General features: G+C 49.3%; 1 protein-coding gene across 2 annotated transcripts; it reads left to right on the forward strand.

Annotated features, from left to right (window-relative positions):
* The first annotated feature begins 415 nt into the window (after positions 1–415).
* On the forward strand, positions 416–21,947 carry SDHB (succinate dehydrogenase complex iron sulfur subunit B). 2 transcript variants are annotated; one of them, XM_037146065.2, is made up of 9 exons: positions 416–561; positions 5,850–5,969; positions 9,085–9,212; positions 12,532–12,617; positions 15,088–15,224; positions 16,020–16,136; positions 19,689–19,790; positions 21,039–21,161; positions 21,720–21,947. In XM_037146065.2, exons 1-9 carry the CDS (start codon positions 490–492, stop codon positions 21,795–21,797), a joined length of 963 nt encoding a protein of 320 aa, XP_037001960.2. In that variant the 5' UTR covers positions 416–489; the 3' UTR covers positions 21,798–21,947. The 2 variants fall into 2 exon arrangements, with proteins under 2 accessions (XP_037001960.2, XP_037001962.1); XM_037146067.2 differs by lacking the exon at positions 5,850–5,969 and having other exon boundaries at positions 419–561.
* Positions 21,948–22,605: the final 658 nt, after the last annotated feature.

The raw sequence follows: 22,605 nt of genomic DNA on the forward strand, positions 1-22,605 counted from the left end.
CCTCCAAAGTTCTCTGAGAATAGGGTTTCTGAACAAGAGACTCGGGACTCTCAGTGCTGAATCCTGGAGAGTCTCGAGCAAACCGTACTATGTCCCACTAAAGCCACGGAGCGACAGAGAATGAGTGATACGATTGACAAATTTTCAGAGGGCTTAAAATCAAGACAAGATTCGAGTCGCATGGCTCCGCCCCCTTATAGTCTTAGTCCCACCCCTTCTACCGCCCTCCCTCTAACTCCGCCCCCTCCTTGGAAGGTCACCTTAGAAACGCGGGAGGCCAACTGAGCATGCGCCGGACACTCCGCCACTGAGCACGCTCTCATTGGCTTTCTGTCTTCCCTCCTCCCGCCCGGGAAACGGAAGCCACCTCCCTCTCTGAGGCTACTACGCGACCAGCGGAGCTTGGGCGGGCGTTGGCTCAGTGCTCTGCTGGTCGGCCAACAGAGCGACCTCGGGGTTAAGGGGTGGGGCTCGACGTCAGAAGCCAAGATGGCGGCGGCGGCCAGAGTGTCCTTGAGACCCCGGTTCGCGGCCACAGCCCTTGGCGGAGCCTGCCTTCAGGTGAGCCCCGGGGTCGCACGGAGAGGTCAGGCACGGACCGTACGGAGATGGCCTGGAGCCGAGGATGAGGAGAGGGAGGGAGCTCAGGGCAAGGCCTCGGGGAGGGGGAGACCGCTCCCACCTGCGCAGTGCTCTTAGTTGGCCTGGAGCATCCCTGTCATCCTCCTGCGTCTTGTAGCAGCCTGCGAGGTGGTGAGGGCGAAGACGATCTTTAGAAATAAGAAAAAAAAGAAGTTCAGAGGAGGACTGGAATTGGCCAAGGTCACATGGCAAGTGAGTGACAGATGGGAGCAGAGCTCGAATCCAAACACTTGGGCTCCAAGCCCTTTTTCTGCCACCAAACTGCCGCCTTTGCGGGGAGTGTGAAGAGAGACAGGAACCGGGCCGTGAAATCACTCTTTCAGAGGATGCAAGGTTGGGGGCTCAGGAAAGAGGAACTGGACCGGAACTGGAAAGGAAAGGGCGAGTGGGTTTTTAGGACAGAGCAGGGGAAGGGAGAAATGAGGGACGTCCAGTCCCCTGAAGGGTCTGACCCCTTTCCTGCCAGGGGTGCTGCGGGAAAGACTCGGTTCCTTAAAGCAGTGACCCCCCTCTCGGTGTCCCCGCCTGTAAACGGCATGTAACAGTAGCGACCTCAGAGTTTGGGCACGGATCGCACAGGTACGGGGCGTGGCACTGCCCTGCTGTGTTTTATTCGGTGTGCAGTGATGGGTTCCCACACTTCTTGTGTTGTCAGGAAACTGCCGCCTTCTGATCTGCATTCTGAGTCGGAATATTTAGAAGGGGACAGGGAATCGCCATTGCATGCGTAAGGGACTGAGAATTTACAAGCCATCTTCAAGTGTGTCCTCCTGGGGGCCCCTCAGCCACCGCGGTAAGGTGGGCAAGCAGGAATTCATACCTTCTTTTGAGAGATTTGAAACCCGAGGCTTCAGAAAGACCTTTTTACTTGCTGAGAATGTCATGGCTAAGAACCGGTAGATCTAAGGTGTAAACCTAGTATTTTTTTAAACATAACATGTAAGAAACTCCTAGCACAGGTCTGGGCACATGGAAGGTGTACGAAAAGTATTTGTTCCTCTGCCTCTCTTGCACTCACACGAAAATACCCTGCATTTTAAGTGCCTGCTCCGGGCATAACACAATGCACATGGCCTGTCTTGTAATGCTGGCTCTGTGCTTGTAATGCTGTGTGTGAACTTGGACAAGTTTGTTTTATGGTCTCTCTGAAAAGGGGAAGAGGACTGCCTACAGGGACTCAAGATGATGAGTTCTGAGCATTAAATTGGTGATTGCCCATGACCTTGTGTACCTTATAGTTACTGCCCTTAGAGTATCAAGCAAGCTGTTCAGTTGTGAGAGCCCCACCAATGAGAGTGAGTTCTAAAGCTCAGGTCCCTCTTCCAAGAACAAATTGTGGAGGCTGGTTTGCATAGGTAAGTGTTGTAATTCCAGGTGAGGCCATTGTAGGGCGTCCTGAGGGCAGAAAAATAGAAGAATCCCTCTTCCCACTCTCTTGTAGGAGTGTACCTTCTCCTCCACAAGGGCTACTGCAAAATAATTCAGTCATGAGTTTGGTGTATCACCTGTGGGTGGTACTCAGGTTCCTAGGACTCTCGGACACAATAGGATTTCTCTCCTGAATTTCTCATGCATTAGTCTGCACCACTGAACCGTAGCTCTGTCTGTAAGTGATTAAGCTGCGTTTGTGTTGCCTTAGTTCTTCATCTAGACTATGAACTCCTTTAGGGCAAGCACCGCCCACTTTCAGTTGTGGGTCTCAGTGCTCCTAGCAGTGGCAGGGATTAGAGCACCCATCTGCCAATCACAGGAACACAGAAACTGGTAACGTTGCCCGTATTGAAAAGCAGAAATTGTTCTCTGAGCCACACTAGAAGCTTGACCCCTCTGGTTAGTCGTATGAGGTAGATTTTAATAATCCCTACCCTTTTACAAAAAGCTAGGTAGGGATTTACAAAAGAGGAAATGGAATCAGAGAGGTTAAGTAATTTGCCAAGGGACACACAGCTACTAAGTAGAGCTTGGATTTGAACTTCGCCACACACATTTCAGAAAGAAGGCCACACAGGTGTATGGACTCAGGTGTATGCAGACTTCCTAGCCCCCCTTCCTATTTCCACACCTTCCTCTCCTGCCTCTGAATCTGGATCTGCTCTGTCTAACCCCAGGCCTGCTCCCTAAGGAATCTTTCCTAAAGGAACTACAAGCAGCATTCAGCATAAATCAGAACTCACTCTCCTTATCCTCCTCTGTTCAGTCCAGTTATTGATTATCTTGCTTCCTTAAATTGTAAACTATGAAGTTAATGTTTTCCAAGTTTTCCAGAAAGGTACACTCAGCCTTAAGTGCTCATTAGTTTTGTAGATTGAAGTAGAAATGCTTTTAAAGAATCCCCCTTCGTCGTGGGTTTATAGTAAATTGCTAGACAGGCAATAAGAGAAAAAAGCCTCAAAACTTTGCCAGCCTCCCTGCTTTTGCCCGGATGTTCTCCTTTTCTTCCCGGTACCCTGGGAGGATCGGTGGCACCCCTGTGGCTAGCCCCTTCTCATCTTCTGCATCCTGTCACTTATTCGGAAATCACTGTTCAGCAGCTCTCCCCTCTGCCTTATCCGAGTTTCCTTCTCAGGTCACAGCAGGAGCACGTGGGCATGCTTTAAAAAAAAAAAAAAGCCACCCCATTTCTCTACTCATCAGTATACAAAAACTCATGAGATGTCTCAACTCACTGTCCAAATTTCATCTCCCGTTTTCTTTTGAACCTGTTCCAGCCAAGCTTTCACCCTCGCCACCTCCCTGAAATTGCTCCTGTCCCCGTCACCAGTGACCTGGGCTCTGTAAATCCCGTGGTCACTTCTCAATTCTCACAAGGCTCTTCTCTGAAGTGTCTGTCACTGTTCACTCCTTCCTCAAAACCCTTCTTCCACCTGGCTTCCAGAACATTCTGGCCTCCAGGTGTTCCTCCGTATACATTGGCTATTTTTCCCTTTTACTGATTTCTCCTCCTCACCCCGGAATCTAAACACCAAGGCTTCGTTCTCGGTCCTTTTCTTTACATGCGCTCTTTTGGGCTTTAGATACAATTTACCTGTCCGTGCCGGTGACCCTTCAGTTCGTGTCCCCAGCCCAGACCTCACCCCGGGTCTGCAGATTCGATCGTCCACCAGTTATGTCCTTGGAACCTCTGCACGGCCGTCTAACAGTACAGCATAAACTTGGCCCAAACCCAGAATCCCGACACACACATCCACCCACCACGCACAGTGACTTGCTCCTCTCATCTCAGTTGATGGCAACTCCATCCTCTGTGTGGTTTGGGCCAGAAACTCTGGAGTCACCATCCTTGCTCTTTGCTTCCTTCTCACATCTAGTCTGTGAGCAAATCCTGTCAGTTCCTTCTCAAAATGTATTCAAAACCCAACCACTTCTCACCATTTCCATGGCAACAGGAAATTTCCAGCCTGCTTCAAGCCGTCATCATCTCTCGGCTGATTATTGCAATTTCTTCTTAACCTGGTTTTTTCTTTCATCTTTGCACCTCTGCAGTTGACTCTTAAAACAGAAGCCAAAATAATTCTTTCAAAACCGGTCCAACTCTGTCACTCCTCTGCTCAAAACCTTCCAGTAATTTCCCACCTTACTCAGGGTAAAAGCAAAAACCCTTACAAGGCCCTGCCCGATCTGGCTGTCCCGTTGCCTCCCTGATTGCCTCTCCCACCCCTGTCCCTCTCTCTCCACGCTCAGCCGCGCCAGCTGCCCTTGTGGTCCTCGGGCAGCAAGGTCTCTGTGCTCCATGCCCCTCTGCCTGCGTGGCTCTTCCCCTGAGCATGTGTATGTCTTGCTCACTCACCTCCTTCAGGTCTGTGCTCACCTGTCACCTTTTCAGTGAGGTCTTCCTCGTGGGCCACCCCATTAAGAATTGTGGAATTCAGCCAGGATCCCCATCCCCCTTTTTTCTCCCTTCCAAAGCACATGTCACCGCTTGACATACTAGACATTTTGCGTGTACTTTCCTCTACTCACTGGGGAAGCTCCACGAGGGTGGGAATGTGTGTCTGTTTTGTCCGTGATCCCCGAGGCCTAGAATTGTCCCTGAACATAGTAGCCACTCCATAGTTACTTACCGAACAAATAAGGGAAGGAGTGTGTTTGGGACATCTGCCACTCAGGTCTTGCTGGTTGTAGGGATACCGTGACAACTTCTATTGTTTTGGGGTCTGTTTGGGAAAAGAAATTCTCTCTTTGTGTTATTCTACTTTGGACTGGCACTTGCACCACTGGTATCGCAGCTAAGAGGTTGGGCTTTGGAGCCTCTGCGTGAATCCTGGCTCTTCACCGCGTGATCTCAGAGAGTAGTGAACACGTCCTTGCAGAGAGTTTATGGAGAGTAGAGAAGATTTAGTACAACATCTGACACCTGACAAGGGCTCAGGGAGTGAAAGCTGCTATCATGTCTGCTGTGAGCACCTACGGAACAGATTTCCAGATTTCTCTGTTCAGGGGATTTTCTACAAGTCACAGCTGCTGTGACCCTGTGGGTTGGCTTTGGTGTGGCCTCACAGTGCATGGAGCTCCGTTGCTTGGAGATCCACAGCCACCTCCGGTCATCTTGATTTCCATGCCCTCTCTCCTTACTCCCTTTAACTCCTCCAGGTGTTGTATAAAATATATTTTTTTACTCAGAATGAATTTAAATTAATTGTTCTGCAAAATAGTGATACTTTGGGTACCCCCAAATTTACGTTGGGATTGATCACCTGTGACACTCTGTTGTGATGGGCCCTTGCATCAGTTCTGTCGCACGTCATTCATGAGTCTGTTCGAATGGTTTCTAAATAAACATAACGCTGTTCTGGAAGGTCTGCACGGTCTAGTCAAGATCTGGTTGTCTTTGTAGAGTGGATGCGGAGCAGGCATTTAAGCATTAGAAAGAGGTGTTAGAGTGAGGGTGCATGGCAGAGAACCCGGATCCTCTTTGACAGCTTTGTGAGCGTGAACCTGACCTCCATCAAGCCAGATGCCTGTGTCCCACCGATGATACTATTGAATCAGGCTTTGAACCAGAGCTGACAACCCCCAAATCCCAGGGTAGAAATTTGAAGGAGTTGTACATGTATTTTTTAAAAGGCAAAATTTTGTCTCTGCTCCCCCACCCCCTCCCTCAGCACAGTGAGCACCCATTCTGGAAAGAGTGTGGCAGATTCTTTCAAAAAACTAAACATGCAGCCTTCATATGACCCAGCAGTTACACTCCTCGGCATTTGTTCCAGGGACATGGAGGCCTAAATTCACACAGAAACCTATCCACAAGTGTTCATTGCAGCTTTATGCATAATGGACAAAAACCAGAACAGCCGAGATGTTCTTCAGCGGATGAATGGCTAACCGTGGTACGTCGTAACATGGAACACTACTCAGTAATGAAGAGAAACAACTATTGAGGCGCACAACAGCGTGGCCGAATCTCCAGAGAATTATGCTGGATGGGAAAAAGCCAGTCCCGAAAGGTTACATACTAGGTGGTTGCATTTCTGTGACATCCTTGAAATGACGAAATTGCGGAAATGGAAACAGATTCTGATTGTGAGGGAGGCGCAAGGGCCGGAGGTGCGGCTATAAAAGAGCAACACTGGGGATCTGCGTGGTGATGGACGTGTTCCTCATCTGACTGTTTCGGTGTTAATATTCTGGCTGATATCGTGCTGCGGTTTTGTACGGTGGTACTACTGAGGGAAACTGAGTAAAGAGTATGTGGGATCTCAGTGTTCTTTTTCTTTTATTTATTTTTTAGAGAGAGAGGAAGGGAGAGAGAAAGAAAGGAAGAGAAACATCAGTGCGTGGTTGCTTCTCGTACTCCCCCACCTGGGGTCCTGGCCTGCAACCCAGGCATGTGCCCCGACTGGGAATTGAACTGGTTCACAGGCTGGCACTCAATCCACTGAGCCACACCGGCCATGGCATTTTTTAATCTTTTATACTGTATTTTTATTGTACCATTTCAATGTATGGACACACTAATACCACTGTTACGATTGCCTGCAGTAGTCAGCACAGTAGCAGTAACGCATCGTACAGGCCTGTAGCCTGGGAGCAGCGGCTGCACCTTACGGCCAGGTGTGCAGGGGGCCGGCCAGGTGTGCAGGGGGCCGGAGCACCCGGGTTTGCGCGAAGGCCTCTGTGGTGTTCGCACAGGGACGCGGTAGCCTCACGATGCCTCTCCCAGAACGTGCCCTGTCATTAAGTGACACGTGACTGTCTGAAATGAATTATTCCTCATTAAACCTCACCCAAACCAACATTGGTGGGCACTAAGCAAGCAAAAGACTGCTGGAGCTGTCCTGGGGAGTCTTTTCACTTCCTCTTAAGTGCCACAAGGTGGCATTAGCCTAACGTTCCTCTCCGTTTACAAAATGGAGTCCCTCGTGGAAAACGTTCACTTGTAAAAATGACTTTCCTTTTACTAATGATCTTAGCCAGCTTGGTGATAAGGTAAAATACAGCTTTCATCTTCATCTTCACTCTCGTTTTCTTCACACGTTTTCTTGCATACTAAGGGCTGATATTTATATTTTCAGCTTCAGTTGATTTGGGCCACTTTTGGCCAGCAAGTAACACACACCATTACTTTCTTTTTTTTTTAAAACCAGATGTTTTTAATTTTTCTTTTTAGAGAGGGGGGGAGAAGAAGAGGAAGGACAAACATCAAGGTGTGGCTGCCTCTCATGCGCCCCCTGCTAGGGACCTAGCCCACAACCCAGGCGTGTGCCCTGATTGGGAATCAACAAGCTGGCACTCAATCCACTGAGCCACAGCAGCCAGGGCTTCTTTCTTGTAATAGCAGTTAACCTTCAGAGTCTTTACTTCCTTTAACAGTTTATAAGGGAATTAGCTAGCCTGGAATCTCGTCTGAATTTTTCTATGTAAACATTAGAGTTTGGCTTGTATGTGCTCTTTGGGCTGAGAGGACCCTCCCCTCCCGCCACCACAGCAGGAGCTTAGAGGACCTGGTGTGGTCTCAGCCAAATGGAAAAGGGCTGCCAGGAAGGACTATGGGATGGGGACGGCGTGGCTCTTGATTCAGGGGTGTTTCTGTTTTATTTTTAATGGCTCGATAGAGGTTGCACTGTTCAATTCAGCCTTTTAAGGTACATTTAAAATAAACCACATTTTTACACTAGTATAATGCTCAGTTTTTGCCCTTTTCTCTTATCTGCCCTAACCATGGATTGCATTGCTCTAGGCAAAAGCCTGGGCCAAGCACGCTGGGAGACCCAAAATATAACCTGCTCCGTGCTCTGAAGGCGCCTTTTATGTGGCAGCCTGACTGGGCTGTGGGGTGCTCAGAGGGTTGGTCAGATTATTCTGGGTGTTTCTGTGAGGGTGTTAGTGGCTGAACTTAACATTCACGTTGGAAAACTGATAGATGCAGAGTGCCTGCCCTTATCTGGAACAAAGTCCCTCTCACCCCTTCCTGTGGGAGGGGGCTTCTCCTATTCCTCTGTCAAACCATGGCTCCCGGTCTGCTCCTGCCTTTGGCCTCTGGCTGGAGGTGTCGTCCACCCTCCTGGCTCCCAGGCCTGCAGCCTTGGACTGGGTCTACACCATTGGCTCTCCTGGCCTCCCAGCTGTCCGACCATAGGTCTCGGGGTGTGTTGTCCTCCATAATGACATGAGCCAGTTCCTTACTACAAACCTATTTTTAACCATGTATGTGTACATACATTCATATGTCCGCTTGTATATGTATGCACCATTGGTTCTGTTTCTCTGGAAAACACCAAAATACATGCCCTCAAGGGGTGAGGACATACAGAGAAGACAGCACCAAGAAGGGGCCTGAGAATATTCCCAACTGACTGGGGCAGTACAGTGTCTAGGAACATGCGTTCCGGTGTCAGGCAGCATGAACCTGAGATTCCATCCCTCTCTCCACTCATCAGCTCTGTAACCCTGGGCCCGTAACCTGGCCTCTGAGTCTCATTTTTCTCATCTTTAAAATGCAGATTTAGCCCTGGCTGGGTGGCACAGTTGCTTGAAGCATTGTCCCGTACACCAAAGGGTTGCAGGTTCAACTTCCGGTCAGGGCACGGACCTGGGTTTTGGGATCGGTCCCCTGAGGGGGTGCCTGCGAGAGTTAACCAATTGATATTCATCATGTCGATGTTTCTCTCTCTCCCCACTTCCTCTCAAATCAATAAACGTATCCTCAGGTGAGGATAAAAAACAGTATTAAAATACACATTCAGTGGAATACTTCATATAAAACGTTTACTATAGTACCTGGCAATAATAAATGGTTGCTTTAAAACTTAGTATGAATTAGCACATCTGGCATATGATAGATGCCTAGTATTTGTTGAATATTCGGTGACTGCCTTTTTCAAGAAGACTGTGTCAGTAATGTGTGGGTTTGTATCCAGTATTGCAGTTTATGGTGCAGCTAAGTGGGAGGATTTGTCTTGTATTTTTAATATTTTTCTTTCTTGTGAACTTTGTAAATGTTAGGCCTGCCGAGGGGCCCAGACAGCTGCAGCCGCAGCTCCCCGCATCAAGAAGTTCGCCATCTACCGATGGGACCCAGACAAAACTGGAGATAAGCCTCGTATGCAGACTTATGAGATTGATTTGAATAAGTGAGTATCTCTGCAAGCTGGGCGTTTGATAAAGGAAGGTGAGCTCTTCTGATTCAGGGACATGCTTTTCACATCCTGGAAAGTTCAAAACTAAGATCATCAGTGGCTCTGGAATGCATCTTCTTTTTGAAACAGGAATGAGGCGGGTGCCTGATTCAGAAAGATAATAGCAAGAAAAATAACTTTTGCAAAATTCTTTCTCTTCCCCCAAATCAAAGCATAACTGATTTCTAGGAATCGCGGCAGAGTTGGCTCTCTGCATAGTGTTTGCAGTCGTTTAACACAGCGTCAGTCTGAGAGTCTCGTGTGTCTGGGCCTGTGTGCTGCAGAGGGAGGATGGGCTCCATCAACTCAGCTGGGGTGGCGGTCATGTGTCTGGGCCTGTGTGCTGCAGAGGGAGGATGGGCTCCATCAACTCAGCTGGGGTGGCGGTCATGTGTCTGGGCCTGTGTGCTGCAGAGGGAGGATGAGCTCCATCAACCCGGCTGGGATGGCGATAGGACACGATAAGGATGCAGTTTAAAGTACTGAAAACTGTCCGCACCTGTGTATCAGTTTTCTGTCATAACAAATTACCACAGAGTAGCTTAAAACAACATAGATGCCTATAGTTCGTAGGTCAAAAGTCCAGTCGAGGGCTTATCAGACTACAGTAGAGGTGCCAGCGGCTGTTCCTTTCCCGAGACTGAGGGAGCATCCACTTTCCATTCTTCACACTGTTCCTCGTGGCTGGAAGACCCAGGTTCCTAATTCCCATGTCAGCGAGGAGCTGAGGGGCTGTTCCGACTTTCAGAGGCTGCCTCCTGGCTCCTAGTGCCCATCTCCACAGCCAGGCAGCAGGTTGAGTCCTTCACACCACATCTCTTTGAACCGCTTTCTTTCCCACCATTTCCTGCTTTTAAGGATCTCCATAGGTAGCCAAAGGGGATGAGGCCTACAGGGTCATCTTTTGTTATAAAGAACATTTTCTTTTGTTCCCAGATACTGAAATAGCTCCAGAAAAACAACAGGTGAAATGGGTCTTTTGTTATTCATGGGGCTGCCCCTTTCCAGCCCCAGGATGGGAGCTGGTTGCTAGGGGGAACCAATCGTGTCATTAGAGGGGTAGGGCTAGAGGTGGAGTCAGTCACCAGTGCCCAGTGATGCAGTCAGTCGTAACTGTAATGAAGCCTCCGTGAAAATCCCCGAAGTGTGGGATTTCTCAGAGAGCTTGGGCTGGTCAACTTGTGTGGGGCTGGAAGGGTGGCCCGCCCAGAGAGGGCGTGGAAGCGCTGCTCCCCTTCCCGCCACCTTGTCCTGTGCAGCTCTTTCATTGGCTCTTCCAGAGTGGTGTTCGTTTATAATAATCCAGCCATCTAGTAAGTAAAGTGTTGTTTCTGAATTCTGTGAACTGCTGTAGCAAATTATCAAGCCCAAGGACAGGGTCATGAGAATCTCCGCTTTATAGCCATTCGGTCAGAAGCACAAGTGACAGCCTGTCCTTGCTATTGGCATCTGAGGGGCCAGGTAGGGAGGGAGGGCAGTCTTGTGGGATAGTCGTCAGCCTCTGGTATCTGATGCTTGTCTCCAGGTAGATAGGGTCAGAACTGAGTTAACGTGCGGGACACCCAGCTGGTGTTGAAGAATTGCTTAGTATGGGGAAAATACCCACATGTTTGGTGACCAGAAGTGAAGTATTCAGAGCAAGTAGTAGTAGATAGAAGGAAGCAGAAGAGTTTTCCCTTTGCAAAATGATAAGCTCAGTCTTTTTTTTTTAATCCTCACCTAAGGATATGTTTATTGATTGGAGAGAGAGAGAGAGAAGCATCAATGTGAGAGAGAAATATCGATCTGTTGTTGCCTCCCGCACATGCCCTGACCAGTGATCGGACCTACATTTTGGTATATGGGACAGTGTTCCTACCAACTGAGCCACCAGCCAGGACAGTAAGCTCAGCTCTTTAAAAAAAGTGTCTCAGGACCTCAGTAAACAGTCAGAGAGCATTCACAGACTGAGTCCACCAGAATGAGTCTATTCGAATTAGTCCTCTAGAGGCACCCTCTGGGGGACAGGAATTCTCATCAGTTTTGTTCTCGGGTGTATCTCCAGCACCTAGAATGCAACTTGGCCAGAGAAGACTTGCAATGAGTAGCTGATGAGTGAAGAAAAAGTAATGAATTCATGACAAACACTCAACCGTTGTAGTTAGTATTCAGAGATTTCCAAACATTCTGATGATAATTAGATATTCCAAATTATCTGATGATAATAACACCTCCATTCTCAGAACAGCAGAGGTTTTTAAAGGTTATAGTTTCCATTGTTGGCAGAAGTAGAGTGAAAAGTGTTGCACGTTGCTGATAGGAATACAGACAATGCTAATGGATATTTGGGGAGGGCGCGTATTTCTTAAATCTCATGCATAGAAAAATACCAAGAGAAATCAAGTGGCAGCCAGAAAATAAGTTTTGCTGAGCACTTCTGTGTGCTCAACATAAAAACTATGTGTTTTTATTTAATCTTCATTATAATCCTGTGATACAGCATTAACTCCGTTTGACAGTTTTAAAAAACCGAGGCTCAGAGACAGGAAGCCACTTGCATAGAATCACATCTCTTCATGAGGACAGTCACCGTTGAACTTAGTGCATGTGGCGACAGTCCTGTTCACTTCCCCTGTGAGGTGCGGGTGCTGCTCTCTGTGCCTTATAGACGGGAAGCTGGTTGAGTGATGCGCCTGTAACCCAGGAGGCGCCCCAGCGAGGTTCAGACCAGGTTTTCAGGTGCCAGACCTGCACTCTGGGCTCCAGGCCAGGGCGCTGCCCTTGTCGCTGCCCCCACATGCATGGGACACCTGGTGCTTTGGATTAGGGGACCATGGGTGATTTATTCTCTGTACTGTGTTTTCTGTTACAGTTATGCATTGCTGTTATTAATGAGCCATTGAGAGCCACTTACTGTCTGGATTCTAAAATTTTTTAATTTGAAATAAAGTATTTGGGCAAGCTTTGCAGGGAGCTTTAGAAGGGGAAAACAGGAACTGACACTATACGGAGGTTGTTTCGTAACCTAAGTACTTTTTCTGTAGCTTTCTATTTCCTAGAAGTGTACGTTCAGTGTGATCACCAAAATAGAACTCTGCAGTACTCAATGTGTAAGGATGTGCAAAAATAAAACTCTGGGGGCAAGTGTGAACGTGACGTGGGGAGAGTGTGAAGGCCCCATGGATAATAAAAGCAGCTGATGTGGGCAGATGTCTCCTCATATTATGGTAAAAGTGGAGAGAGATTGAACATATAATACATCTGGGTCTTTTGTTGTTGGTTTGGTTTTGGTCAGATGTGGCCCTATGGTGTTGGATGCTTTAATCAAGATTAAGAATGAAATTGATTCTACCTTGACCTTCCGAAGATCATGCAGAGAAGGTAAGCACTTCCTTCCCTGTTACGTCCTGCACACTTAGCTCTGGTTCCCAAGAGGCCCAGGATGGCCAGAACCAACAGAAATACCCAGAGAACATCTGCAGGGCTCTGCCAGGTGACCTTGCTGTGCAGTGCACTTCCTTTTGGGGGGAAAATGTCAGAAATTGTAACTGTGGTACAAGTTCTGGTTTCCTTTGGGAGCTTTCTCACGTGGTTGCCGTGCCTGGCAGTCCCGAGAGCCGCTGCATCCCACGAGGACAAGCTCGGGTGCACCAGCTGGCCACCTCTGCCCTGCAGCGCTCATTTATCAGGGGGCAGTGCAGAGCGTCTAGCTAGTGCTTATGCACAGTTAACATTCATCCAACAGGGGAGGCATGTGTGCCCGCCTCCAGCTCCCAGAGTTACCTGTGCAGAGAGCAGGTGCTCAGTAGGAATGTTCTGGAAGGGAGCAGCGTGTCCACAGTGTGCTGCTCGTGCCCTGTGAGCTGATTTCAGGCAGTGTGCTTACCAACAGATTTTACTGATAGCTCTGTCTTTATTCACATACTAGAAAAATGTGATTACTGCTAAGAGTAGCAGTGACATGAATGGTTTTTCAATGTGAATTTAAGTAAAAATTATTTGATTTAAATAAAACTCCTAAATAATCATTGAAGGGGCACTCAGATGTGGCTGAAATCACACAGGGATGCTCTGAAGGCCACCTGGCCGCGACGGCCGTGGAACAAGTCTGTGGGCCAGGCTCCACTCTGAGAGAGACAGGGGCCCTGACTATTTACCCGCATGTAGGGACAGACTGAGGCCCAGGGAGGTTAAGGGACTCCCAGAGGGGCTCATAGGTAGTGAGTTGGGAAGCCGAAAGTCAGCCAGGGTTGTCAGATGCCAGAACTGCACTCGGGCAGTACAGTGCGGTCGGGCTTAGGAAACCTGGGATAAAACCAAAACAGCATAGCTTGGGCCAGGACCAAGGGCTAGGTTTGAACTTTCTTCCTAAAATAACCTTTCAAAAAGGAAAGTCACTATAGATGTTGGCCCATCGCTTTTTATGTGTATTCTGCTGTGCATTTCAAGCATTTAAAGTCCTATTTCTAAGACATCTGCTTTGATTCAGCTAATCTTACAGCATTGGATTTAATGTAGCAAATGCTGACAGTTATTACGATAGTTTGTCTGAGCCCTGCTGTTCAGAGAACATTCTGCTGTGATTGAACACCAACCTTCCCTCATAAATCCTGACAACACAGGAAATAGAGATGCTTTCAGTAGAAAAGACCCATAAGACCCTTCAGAGCCAAGAACATACAGTGTGGCCCTCCTGGACTAACATACATGAGACAGACCCGTACCGACTGCCACTCCTTTATTCTCTCGTTGCTTATTAAGAGAGTTCCCAAGGGAGCCTTTTTACTAGAAGATTCGCTGAGTTTATTTTTTTAATTATATACAATTTCTTACAAAAACACACGGTTCCAGTTGAATGCCAAGCATCCATAAATATATTGACGGTATTCAGTCCCTTGAGGAGCGTTTGCCTACGACCGGAAGAGCAGAAGAGTCCCCAGTGCTCTCTCTCACTCCCAGCGGTTTCCGGAGAGGGGGGATTCCTACAGAGTGGAGACCCCGCGCGTGTCCCCCGCAGTCACATTCCCCAGCCTGGCAATCGAAATGCAGCTTCAGAGAAGCGGTACTCCGGGTTTACCTGGCACAATCATCTTTAAACTCTAAAATACCCAGGGAATCTCCATGCACAGGAAATGAGTCCAGGCTAAGGAAATTCTCATTTCAGGGCCCCTCCCTCGGCCAGCAGCTCACGTTTGCTGGGTTTGCTTTGCCGTGGTCTCACATCAGTTCATCACTTTCCTTGGAAAGTCGGCGCTCAGGCAGCCTCTGTGGCCTTCCCGCCCCCAGGACCACCACCGCGCCGCTCGTTCTGTGTGGAGACGCTAAAGCAAGAGCTGCCCCCGGGTGATCTGTACCCAGGCCTCAGCCTGAAGGTGGCCGAGACGACATCGATTTGTTTTGGGGTGTTATATGTCTCAGAGTTTGAGTTCAGATGGCAGTGGCTTCCAAGGTCAGATATGGGGGCCTATGGCCAGAGACAGTGGGTTTTTTAGGGAACAGAGGCTGGTTTTTCTCTCAAAATACATGATGCATGGAGCTGGGACTGGTGTTGGGAACTCCATGATACCAGCTGGATCCCGGGCTCCTCTGTCCTTCTCCTGTGCCATCTGGCCTCAAGGTTGCCTCACAGTCATAGAATGGGTTTTGGAACTACAGCTGTTAGCTCTGCATTCTAGGCAAGAAGAAGGAGTAGAAGAAAGAAAGGCAGCAGGCCCCTCCGCCACCGGTGTGCTGCCTGCCTGCACCGCTCCGGAGGGCCGAGCAGCTGACGGCAGTCCACAGGGAACAGTGTGCGGCTGGGCGAGGGGCTCTGCGTCCGGGTGAGCACACGCTCCATGGTTTTGTCTCCCAGGTATCTGCGGCTCTTGTGCGATGAACATTAATGGAGGCAACACTCTAGCTTGCACCCGAAGGATCGACACTGACCTCAACAAAGTCTCCAAAATCTACCCTCTGCCACATATGTATGTGATAAAAGATCTTGTTCCTGTGAGTTTATGCACCCTCCCTCCCCTCTTCCCAATCCCTGCTCCCACCATATTGTTTGCAGAGGAAGGGGGGAGGTGTGTTCAGGTTATGCTGTTAGTGTTTTGGGGTTTTTTTGTTTTTTTTTTTCAATTAGAGAGAGGGGAAGGAAGGGATAAAGAGAGGGAGAGAAACATCAGTTTATGAGAGAAACATCCATCACTTGCCCCTTGTACACCCTGACCTGGGGATCCAGCCTGCAACCCAGGCACGTGCCCTGACTGGGAATCAAACCAGCAACCTTTCGGTTCACAGGCTGGTACTTAATCCACTGAGCCACAGCAGGCAGGGCACCATTAGTTCTTAGGGCAGGCATTTTTTCTGCCTGAATTTAATTAAGCAATTTGAACATGGAAGATAAAAACACATGGGAGATCTTCCAGCGGCTCGTCGGGTGAAGATTGGGAATGGGGACGGAATTGAAACAGCCCCAGAAATGAAGAATTTGGCCGTAACTACAAAGAAGTCATGTGGAGGAGACCAGCTGGGAAAGCCACAGTTGTTACCCATTTTACTTTCTTTTCTACCTCCCAGTACTTGACTGGAAGGTTTCCCAAGGGGCTGAAGCTGAGATTTCCTAACCACACTTAGTATTGTGACCATGTCTCCTTTCTGAATCTTTTTTTTGTACCCCTGCCGAAGGAAGAGACTCTGACATCTCTCCGTCATACAGCAGAAAACTAGGCTGAGAAATGGGGTAAAGGAGAAGGCTAAGGTGAGGGTGGCTTCTGACCCATTTCCTCCTCCGCTTCCCCTCAGGACCTGAGCAACTTCTATGCCCAGTACAAGTCCATTGAGCCCTATCTGAAGAAGAAGGATGAGTCCCAGGAAGGCAAGCAGCAGTACCTGCAGTCCATAGAAGATCGGGAGAAACTGGTCATTACCCCCATTCATTGTCTTGGTTTGAGGAGTGCCGTCGCAAAGATGTTTTCTGGGAAGTGTGTCTTGCAGGGGTGGGCTGGGTAGCAGCCTGAGGTGACGCAGACCATTTTGTGTAACTCGGGGAGGAACTTCGAACGCATCTGTCCAGGGTCGGACCCCCATCCTCTCAGGGCCGGTGGGTAGTGTGGGCGCACACCGGGCCGCGGGAGGACCGGAGAGCTGGGTGTCTGTGGCCTGAGGAGCGAGTTGTTACCGTGTTGCCACATGGTCTTTGCCTAAAGAAACCGGTACGGGAATGGCCCATCTGTACACGTTGACAGCTGAGTCGGCGTGGCCCCTTAACAGCAGGGGCAAATAAAACACGCTGCTGTTTGCAATCTGCCACCTCCCCGTCTTACAGGTGGGAACGAAACAGTTAACGGATAGACTGGGACTGGGGCCCGGATGTTCTTTCCCAGCACTGTTGTCTGGTGGTGGGTGCATTGCCTTCCCACACTCTCGGAGTTGCCTTCTCATGTACAGGCTCAGGAGGCCTTGAAAGTGAGGGGGTTACGGTCAAGTTCTCAGTCTCCTTGTCTTGTACCACTTTCACCTCCTCTCGGAAGGATCTGCCTGCACACTTATCCCCTGAACACTTAAGAGTCCTTGTGAGAAAAAGAGGTGGGAGGGGGGCCGAGTGGAGATGGGTCCCAACAGTGTGTCTGTGTGGGGCCAAGGACACGAGCCACGTGACGGTCACCACCTCACGTGCTCCCTGGTGAGACCCTGGTCCTGGGAGAGCCCTTCACACCCCATCTGTCAGCAGACCGAGCACAGCTGCAGGGACCATGTCTTACCCGTCCTGGGCCGCAAGACACTGGCGCATGTTATTTTATCAGTAAACACTAGTTGTGTGAATGCAGAAGTGAATTCTGCCTTCTAGGTCTTCAGGAATATTTAGCCCCTCTCCTTTTTTCCATAAAACGTTTAAAACGAGTGTCCTACTAAGGCTGCCCAGCTCTGACATGGAGCCAGTGAGGGTCAGGACAGTGACGTGAGTCAAAGCAGCTGAGTCCTCTTCCAGGAGTCTTTTGTTCCAGGATATAGCTCCGCCCCCCATTTCTAACTCCCAGGAAGTCTGACTCATCAGTGTCCAAGCCAGAGCTGGCCACCCTGGCCCACCTAGTCACCTCTCTTGCCCCTGGGAGCTTGTGGCTGGTAGGCAGCCCCTTGATGGGTGTCATCGGGGAACGAAGGGTTCCCCCGAGGGATGGTTCTGTGTGGGGGTGACTTTCCTCCCAAGTCCCCCCGTGTGCCACAGACGAGAGTAAACATGACTGAGACATGATCTGCTTGGGAAGGAGAGGTGGCCAGTTTCTCAGGGAAAAAAGGCACTGAGCCCCTTCCTCCAAGGGCTTTTATTGGGTTCTAATACACAGGAATACAGAGTGGCAAGGATCAAACAGTAGATAACATTTCAAAGAAATCTGAGGGCTTAGTCTGATTCAGTGTCTGTCAGGAACAATTTTAGGGTTTCCTGCTTGACCCTTAACATATGAATGAAAGCACTCTTAGAGCAGATTACACAGGTTTATCAGGAAGTCTTTGTCACATCAGATTTTCCCCCAGGGCATGCATGCTCTAGCAAGGTAAGGAGCTGCACCCCTCCCCATCAGGTATTCAGGCTTAAGGGGATTAGAGCCAGGAAGTGCTTCTCCCAGAGAACATGGGGACTTAGGCTGGGGGGGGGGGCGGGCAAGAGTCCATTGCTCACTCTTTGTTGCAGCCCCCTCCCCCCAGTCCTTCCATGATGGCCTCCCAAGTGATCTTGTGTGGCCTAGGTTGCCCCTCTGAGGGGTCTTACCTGTCAGTGACTTCTGACCATGCTTTGGGGGCAGGGAGGAAACTGAGGCAGCATTTGCTACCAGAGACAAGCTTTGTCTCCTGTGGCTCGAATTCCAAAGGTCACTGACTCATCTTTAGCCACAGGGGGTAGAGTTACAATTCCTAAAACCAGGCAGAGCAGTCTACAAACTGTTCTGGATAATCAAATCCACTCATTTACTTAGATTTTTCCCGTCTTTAAATCCACATGCTGAAGTGCCTTGTTTCATGCCTTCAAAAGCCGTGGCGCTGTTGCAGATAACCCAGAGAACACAGAACTGATTTTTTTAAATTAATTTTATTTAGTTATTTTTCAAGTACAGTTTTTTGTCTATTTCTCCCATCCCAGCCTCCCCCACCCCTTGCTCCCCACCTCCCTCCCATTTCCAGCCCCCTTAGTTCTGGTCCCTGTGTCCTTCCTATTTGTTCCTCCAAATCAGAACTGATTTTTAAGTCATCTGTGATTGCACTGCCCAAAGATAACTTCTGCTGACAACCCCTTTGTTCTTTTTGGCATTACATCGCATTTCATGTAGCTGCCATCAAAACGTGGCTGTGCTTTTGTGCTCGCTTCCCTCCCTCTTGTTACTGTGAGCATCCTCCCGTGTCCTTAGAAGCGCTTTGCGAGCATCAGCTTACACTTCGCTTTCTGTGGCTTCAGGTGCATGCGTCACGTGTTCCTCAGCCGTCCGCACTGTCGTGGACAGTGAGAGTGTTTTCTTTTTTTTTCTTTTTTTTCTATTACAGATAAGTCTAAACATTTTTATCTTTCCAGTTCTATCCAAGAAATTCCAATTTTTGTGTTCAGTTTTCTTCTACAAGTAGACTAAAGGGTATGACTATAAGTAAGGCTCTTAACCCTGCTACCTTATGCCTTCCAGACCCGTGGGCCCAGTTTACACTCTTACCAGCTGCCTGAACAGAACATAGATTTTATTGAAGTTTCAGGGTTACAATCAAGACATCAACTCTGTGTCATCTGTTGCTTCAGATGCCAGCGTGCCCTTTGGTTTTTCTGCCTTTAATCCATTTCTGTCCCTAAAATCTGGGAAGTCCAGTGCAGAGCTGGTTGGGCAGATAAAGTCAGCTTGGCGGGTGGTAAGGAGCAGGGACTCCAGAGTCAGGCTGCCTGGGTCCCAACCTCTCTGGGCCTCAGTGCCTTCCTGTGAAGTGGGACTCTTCTGGGATCATTGTGAGAATCAAAGGACACAAAAGTGGGGAAGCGCATGGTGCTCAGTGCAGTTGGCGATTATTTAGGGTGAGGTTGGTTCCCACCGAACCTCTCCTCGGCTGAGCTGGGGCAGAGGCTGGTCTGCGCCCAGGGCCTTTTCTGTCTCTCTGACACTGCGTTCTAGGTGATACGTTTTGTTTCTGTTTCTTGTTTGTGTTCATTTTTTTCTTTAGAGAAGAGAAGGGCGATTGATTAAAAGACAAGTACATGGTACGTGGACTTAAAAACGGGGCTCTAGTCCAGCAAATGTTTACATCCCAATTCCAAGATCTTTTTTACGACCCTAGTAAGTCTCTGCAAAATCCTCTGAGGATTTTGCCAAGAAAATTCACATGCAAGTGGGCACTTTGTTCATGCTCTGACCCGGAACACCCGAACATCACATCTGTCAGCTCGGGGCGCACAGGCCCTCCAGCCCCACGTCCCTGACTGCCGTTCCTCTCACCACACAGGACGGGCTGTACGAGTGCATCCTCTGCGCCTGCTGCAGCACCAGCTGCCCCAGCTACTGGTGGAATGGGGACAAGTACTTGGGGCCTGCGGTTCTTATGCAGGTAAGGTGCTCCGTAATCGCTTTAAGAAAAATCGAAACTTCATCCAGGCTAGGCATTCTGAGGGGTGAAGGCTTCTTTCATTTGCATCCATTACAAACAAGATCATAGACTGCATTGTCTTCACTTGGCTTTCAGTAAGCCTAGGGCTTTATCTGCAAAATGCCTTTGTTTCAGTGTGGGGAGGGCCCCACCCGGGGTGGTCGCATGCTGCCTGGCAAACCACAGCTTGCACACCTTTAAAATGCGTTTCCTGTGCCGCTGGCTCTTACCCAGCCACTTGCCTGCTCTCCCCAGACTACGTCTGTCGTGGCTCCCCACCTCCCACTTGGGATTTTTAACATACAAGCAGGCCAGAGGGAAGTGGCTTTGAGGGGCCACAGCCCAGCTGTCAGGTTGGAAATTGCTTTCGGGCTGACGGAAGCCCGGGCTGCTGGGTTTAGGGGTAGCTTAGAAAAGAAAGTAGTATCGCTCTTCATTGCCTTTCACTATAGGAATAGTTCCCTGCAAAGAAAGTCACTGTCTCTGTTCTCAGAAAGCTTACACCTTAGATTTGTGGTCAGTGCTTCCCACAGACTCTTAAGCAACTCAGAAAACAGCCTCTCATGTCTCGTTTTCCCACAAAAAGAGAAGTTGCGTGGTTGTGTGTCCGTTTCGCAGTATTGATTCCCAGCTGAGGTGGAGACTGATGATGAGGCACAGTCATAGGTGGCCCTTGCGCCAGGGACCCGAGCTGTGGGGAGATGGAGTGCCCTCCCATGACCACTGCCAGAGCTCCGTGTTCAGCGGGTCTCGGGTCCCCAGGGTGGCCATGCTCATTAAAAGAACCACTCAGTGAAGCAGACATTATCTCTGGGCAGGTCCGTGAAGTCATCAGTTTACTCAGAGACAGTGAGTAGGTGCTGGGAAGATGGATGAAGAGTCATGTGACACAGCCCCTGCCCTCACTAATTCATAATCCTGACAGGACGCTAATGAGCACCTTAATAATTAGAGGACGATGCCTGAATCCATATAATTAAGCACCAGCGTACCAGGTGCAGGGTGGTTCAGAGGTTTGTGGGATCATTAACCGGGAAGAGTTTGAAAGAGTCGGGAGCCTTGAAATATGGCAAGAATTAAAGAGCATAGAGACAGGCATCAAGGTGAGAAAATTCCCTTTCCTCTGTGCTCCTGGAGCTTTGAGCTGATCCAGATGGCTGCTCTGGCCCTCAAAGCTGCCAGCCCAGCTAACCAGTCCCTGCTTCCCAGGCCTATCGCTGGATGATCGACTCCAGAGATGACTTCACGGAGGAGCGCCTGGCCAAGCTGCAAGACCCCTTCTCTCTGTACCGCTGCCACACCATCATGAACTGCACAAGGACCTGTCCCAAGGTACGTGGGGCTCGTACCCTCAGCTCTGCCCAGAACTGCAGTGACAGGAGTGGCCTGCTCGTGAGGAGGCAGTTGGCAGAGAGCAAGCTTGGTCAGTGGAGTAGGAGAGGGCACAGAGCTTCTTCCACACAGCCTTTGAGAGCTCACACAGGCTGATTTCTGACGGTAAGTTCGAGATCGCGGCAGCGGGTCAAGCCTTTAGAGATGCCTGACTAGTATTGGCACCAGCCGTAGTCACAGGAGAGATGTTCTTTGCTAGACAACTTCGAGCGCTCAGAGAGCGCGGCTCTGCCCTGGGCTCGTTGTCCTGCCGCAGTGAGTCACGCCAGCAGGAGTAAAACAAGACGGGCCCCCTGCCAGAGAGAGAACCACCAGAAATGTCTGAAAGCAGAGGCCGAAGAGAGCTCTTAGCCCAGGCCCCTGGGCTTTAAAGGGCCTGCTCTGCATCCACTTTGCTCTGACACTGTGCCAGCCTGGGGAGGAGGCCCGCCCAAGGTCATGGACTTTTTACATTCAGTTTCACTGTCACTGGGTATTAACTTGCTTCTCTTTTTCAAGGGGCTGAATCCAGGGAAAGCTATTGCTGAAATCAAGAAAATGATGGCAACCTACAAGGAAAAGAAAGCTTCAGCTTAACTGTTCTGATGCTGAGTGTGACTGGTAACCAGCTCAGCTGAACATAATTTATATCTAATTTGAGTTCCTTCAAGTTCTTGATTTTCCATGACTACAGCATGTATAATAAAAATTTAAAAAATAAATGTTATTTTACTTTATTAACAAAAAGCAAGCCTGCTTCTTTTACTTGTTGCAGAGGAGTGTGAAGGTGCAGAAGGAGGAGTCCTTCTGGTCCAGGGCTCCAGAACGGAGCTGCTGGGGATAGGGTGGGCTGGGCTGGGGTGGGGTACAGGGGTCCAAGCATGGAACTGATGTCAGGCAGGGCCTGGGGCTCACTCCTAGCTTTGCCGTTCCCCAGCTAGACACCTGTGGGCAAGTTCCTTCTCTTTGCTGCTTCCGTCGCCCATCTGGAAAACAGGACTCAAAACCATTTCACCCTCCCAACACTTATCCTGAGAGCTCAGAGTTAGAGCGACCATCAGTATTGGAACTGTTTAAAACCAAATCTTGGTACATCTTTTAGCTCATGGAGGCAAGGTTCAAGCTTCCTCCAGCCTGGAGCGCTGGCCCAGACCAGCTGTGAACTCTAGTTAGTTCTGCGAGTGACCTCAAGGGACCTTGCGCCACAAGTGTAAGTCCCCGCCATTGCTGCCTTGTCTCTGACACAGAATACAAAGGCTGTAACACTCACTAAAACCACAAACTGCAAAAGTAGGGCAAGTAAACAGTGGGAGCCCCCAAAGCCCCACGTCCCCTGTTGGTGGTTTATAATTTCCTTCCAGACCTTCTGTGTTCCAAACATGCGGCAGACATAAAATGTTTTCTC

The sequence above is a fragment of the Artibeus jamaicensis genome, unplaced genomic scaffold, assembly GCF_021234435.1.
Source record: "Artibeus jamaicensis isolate MK-2021 breed Jamaican fruit bat unplaced genomic scaffold, CSHL_Jam_final scaffold_847, whole genome shotgun sequence".
NCBI lineage: Eukaryota > Metazoa > Chordata > Mammalia > Chiroptera > Phyllostomidae > Artibeus > Artibeus jamaicensis.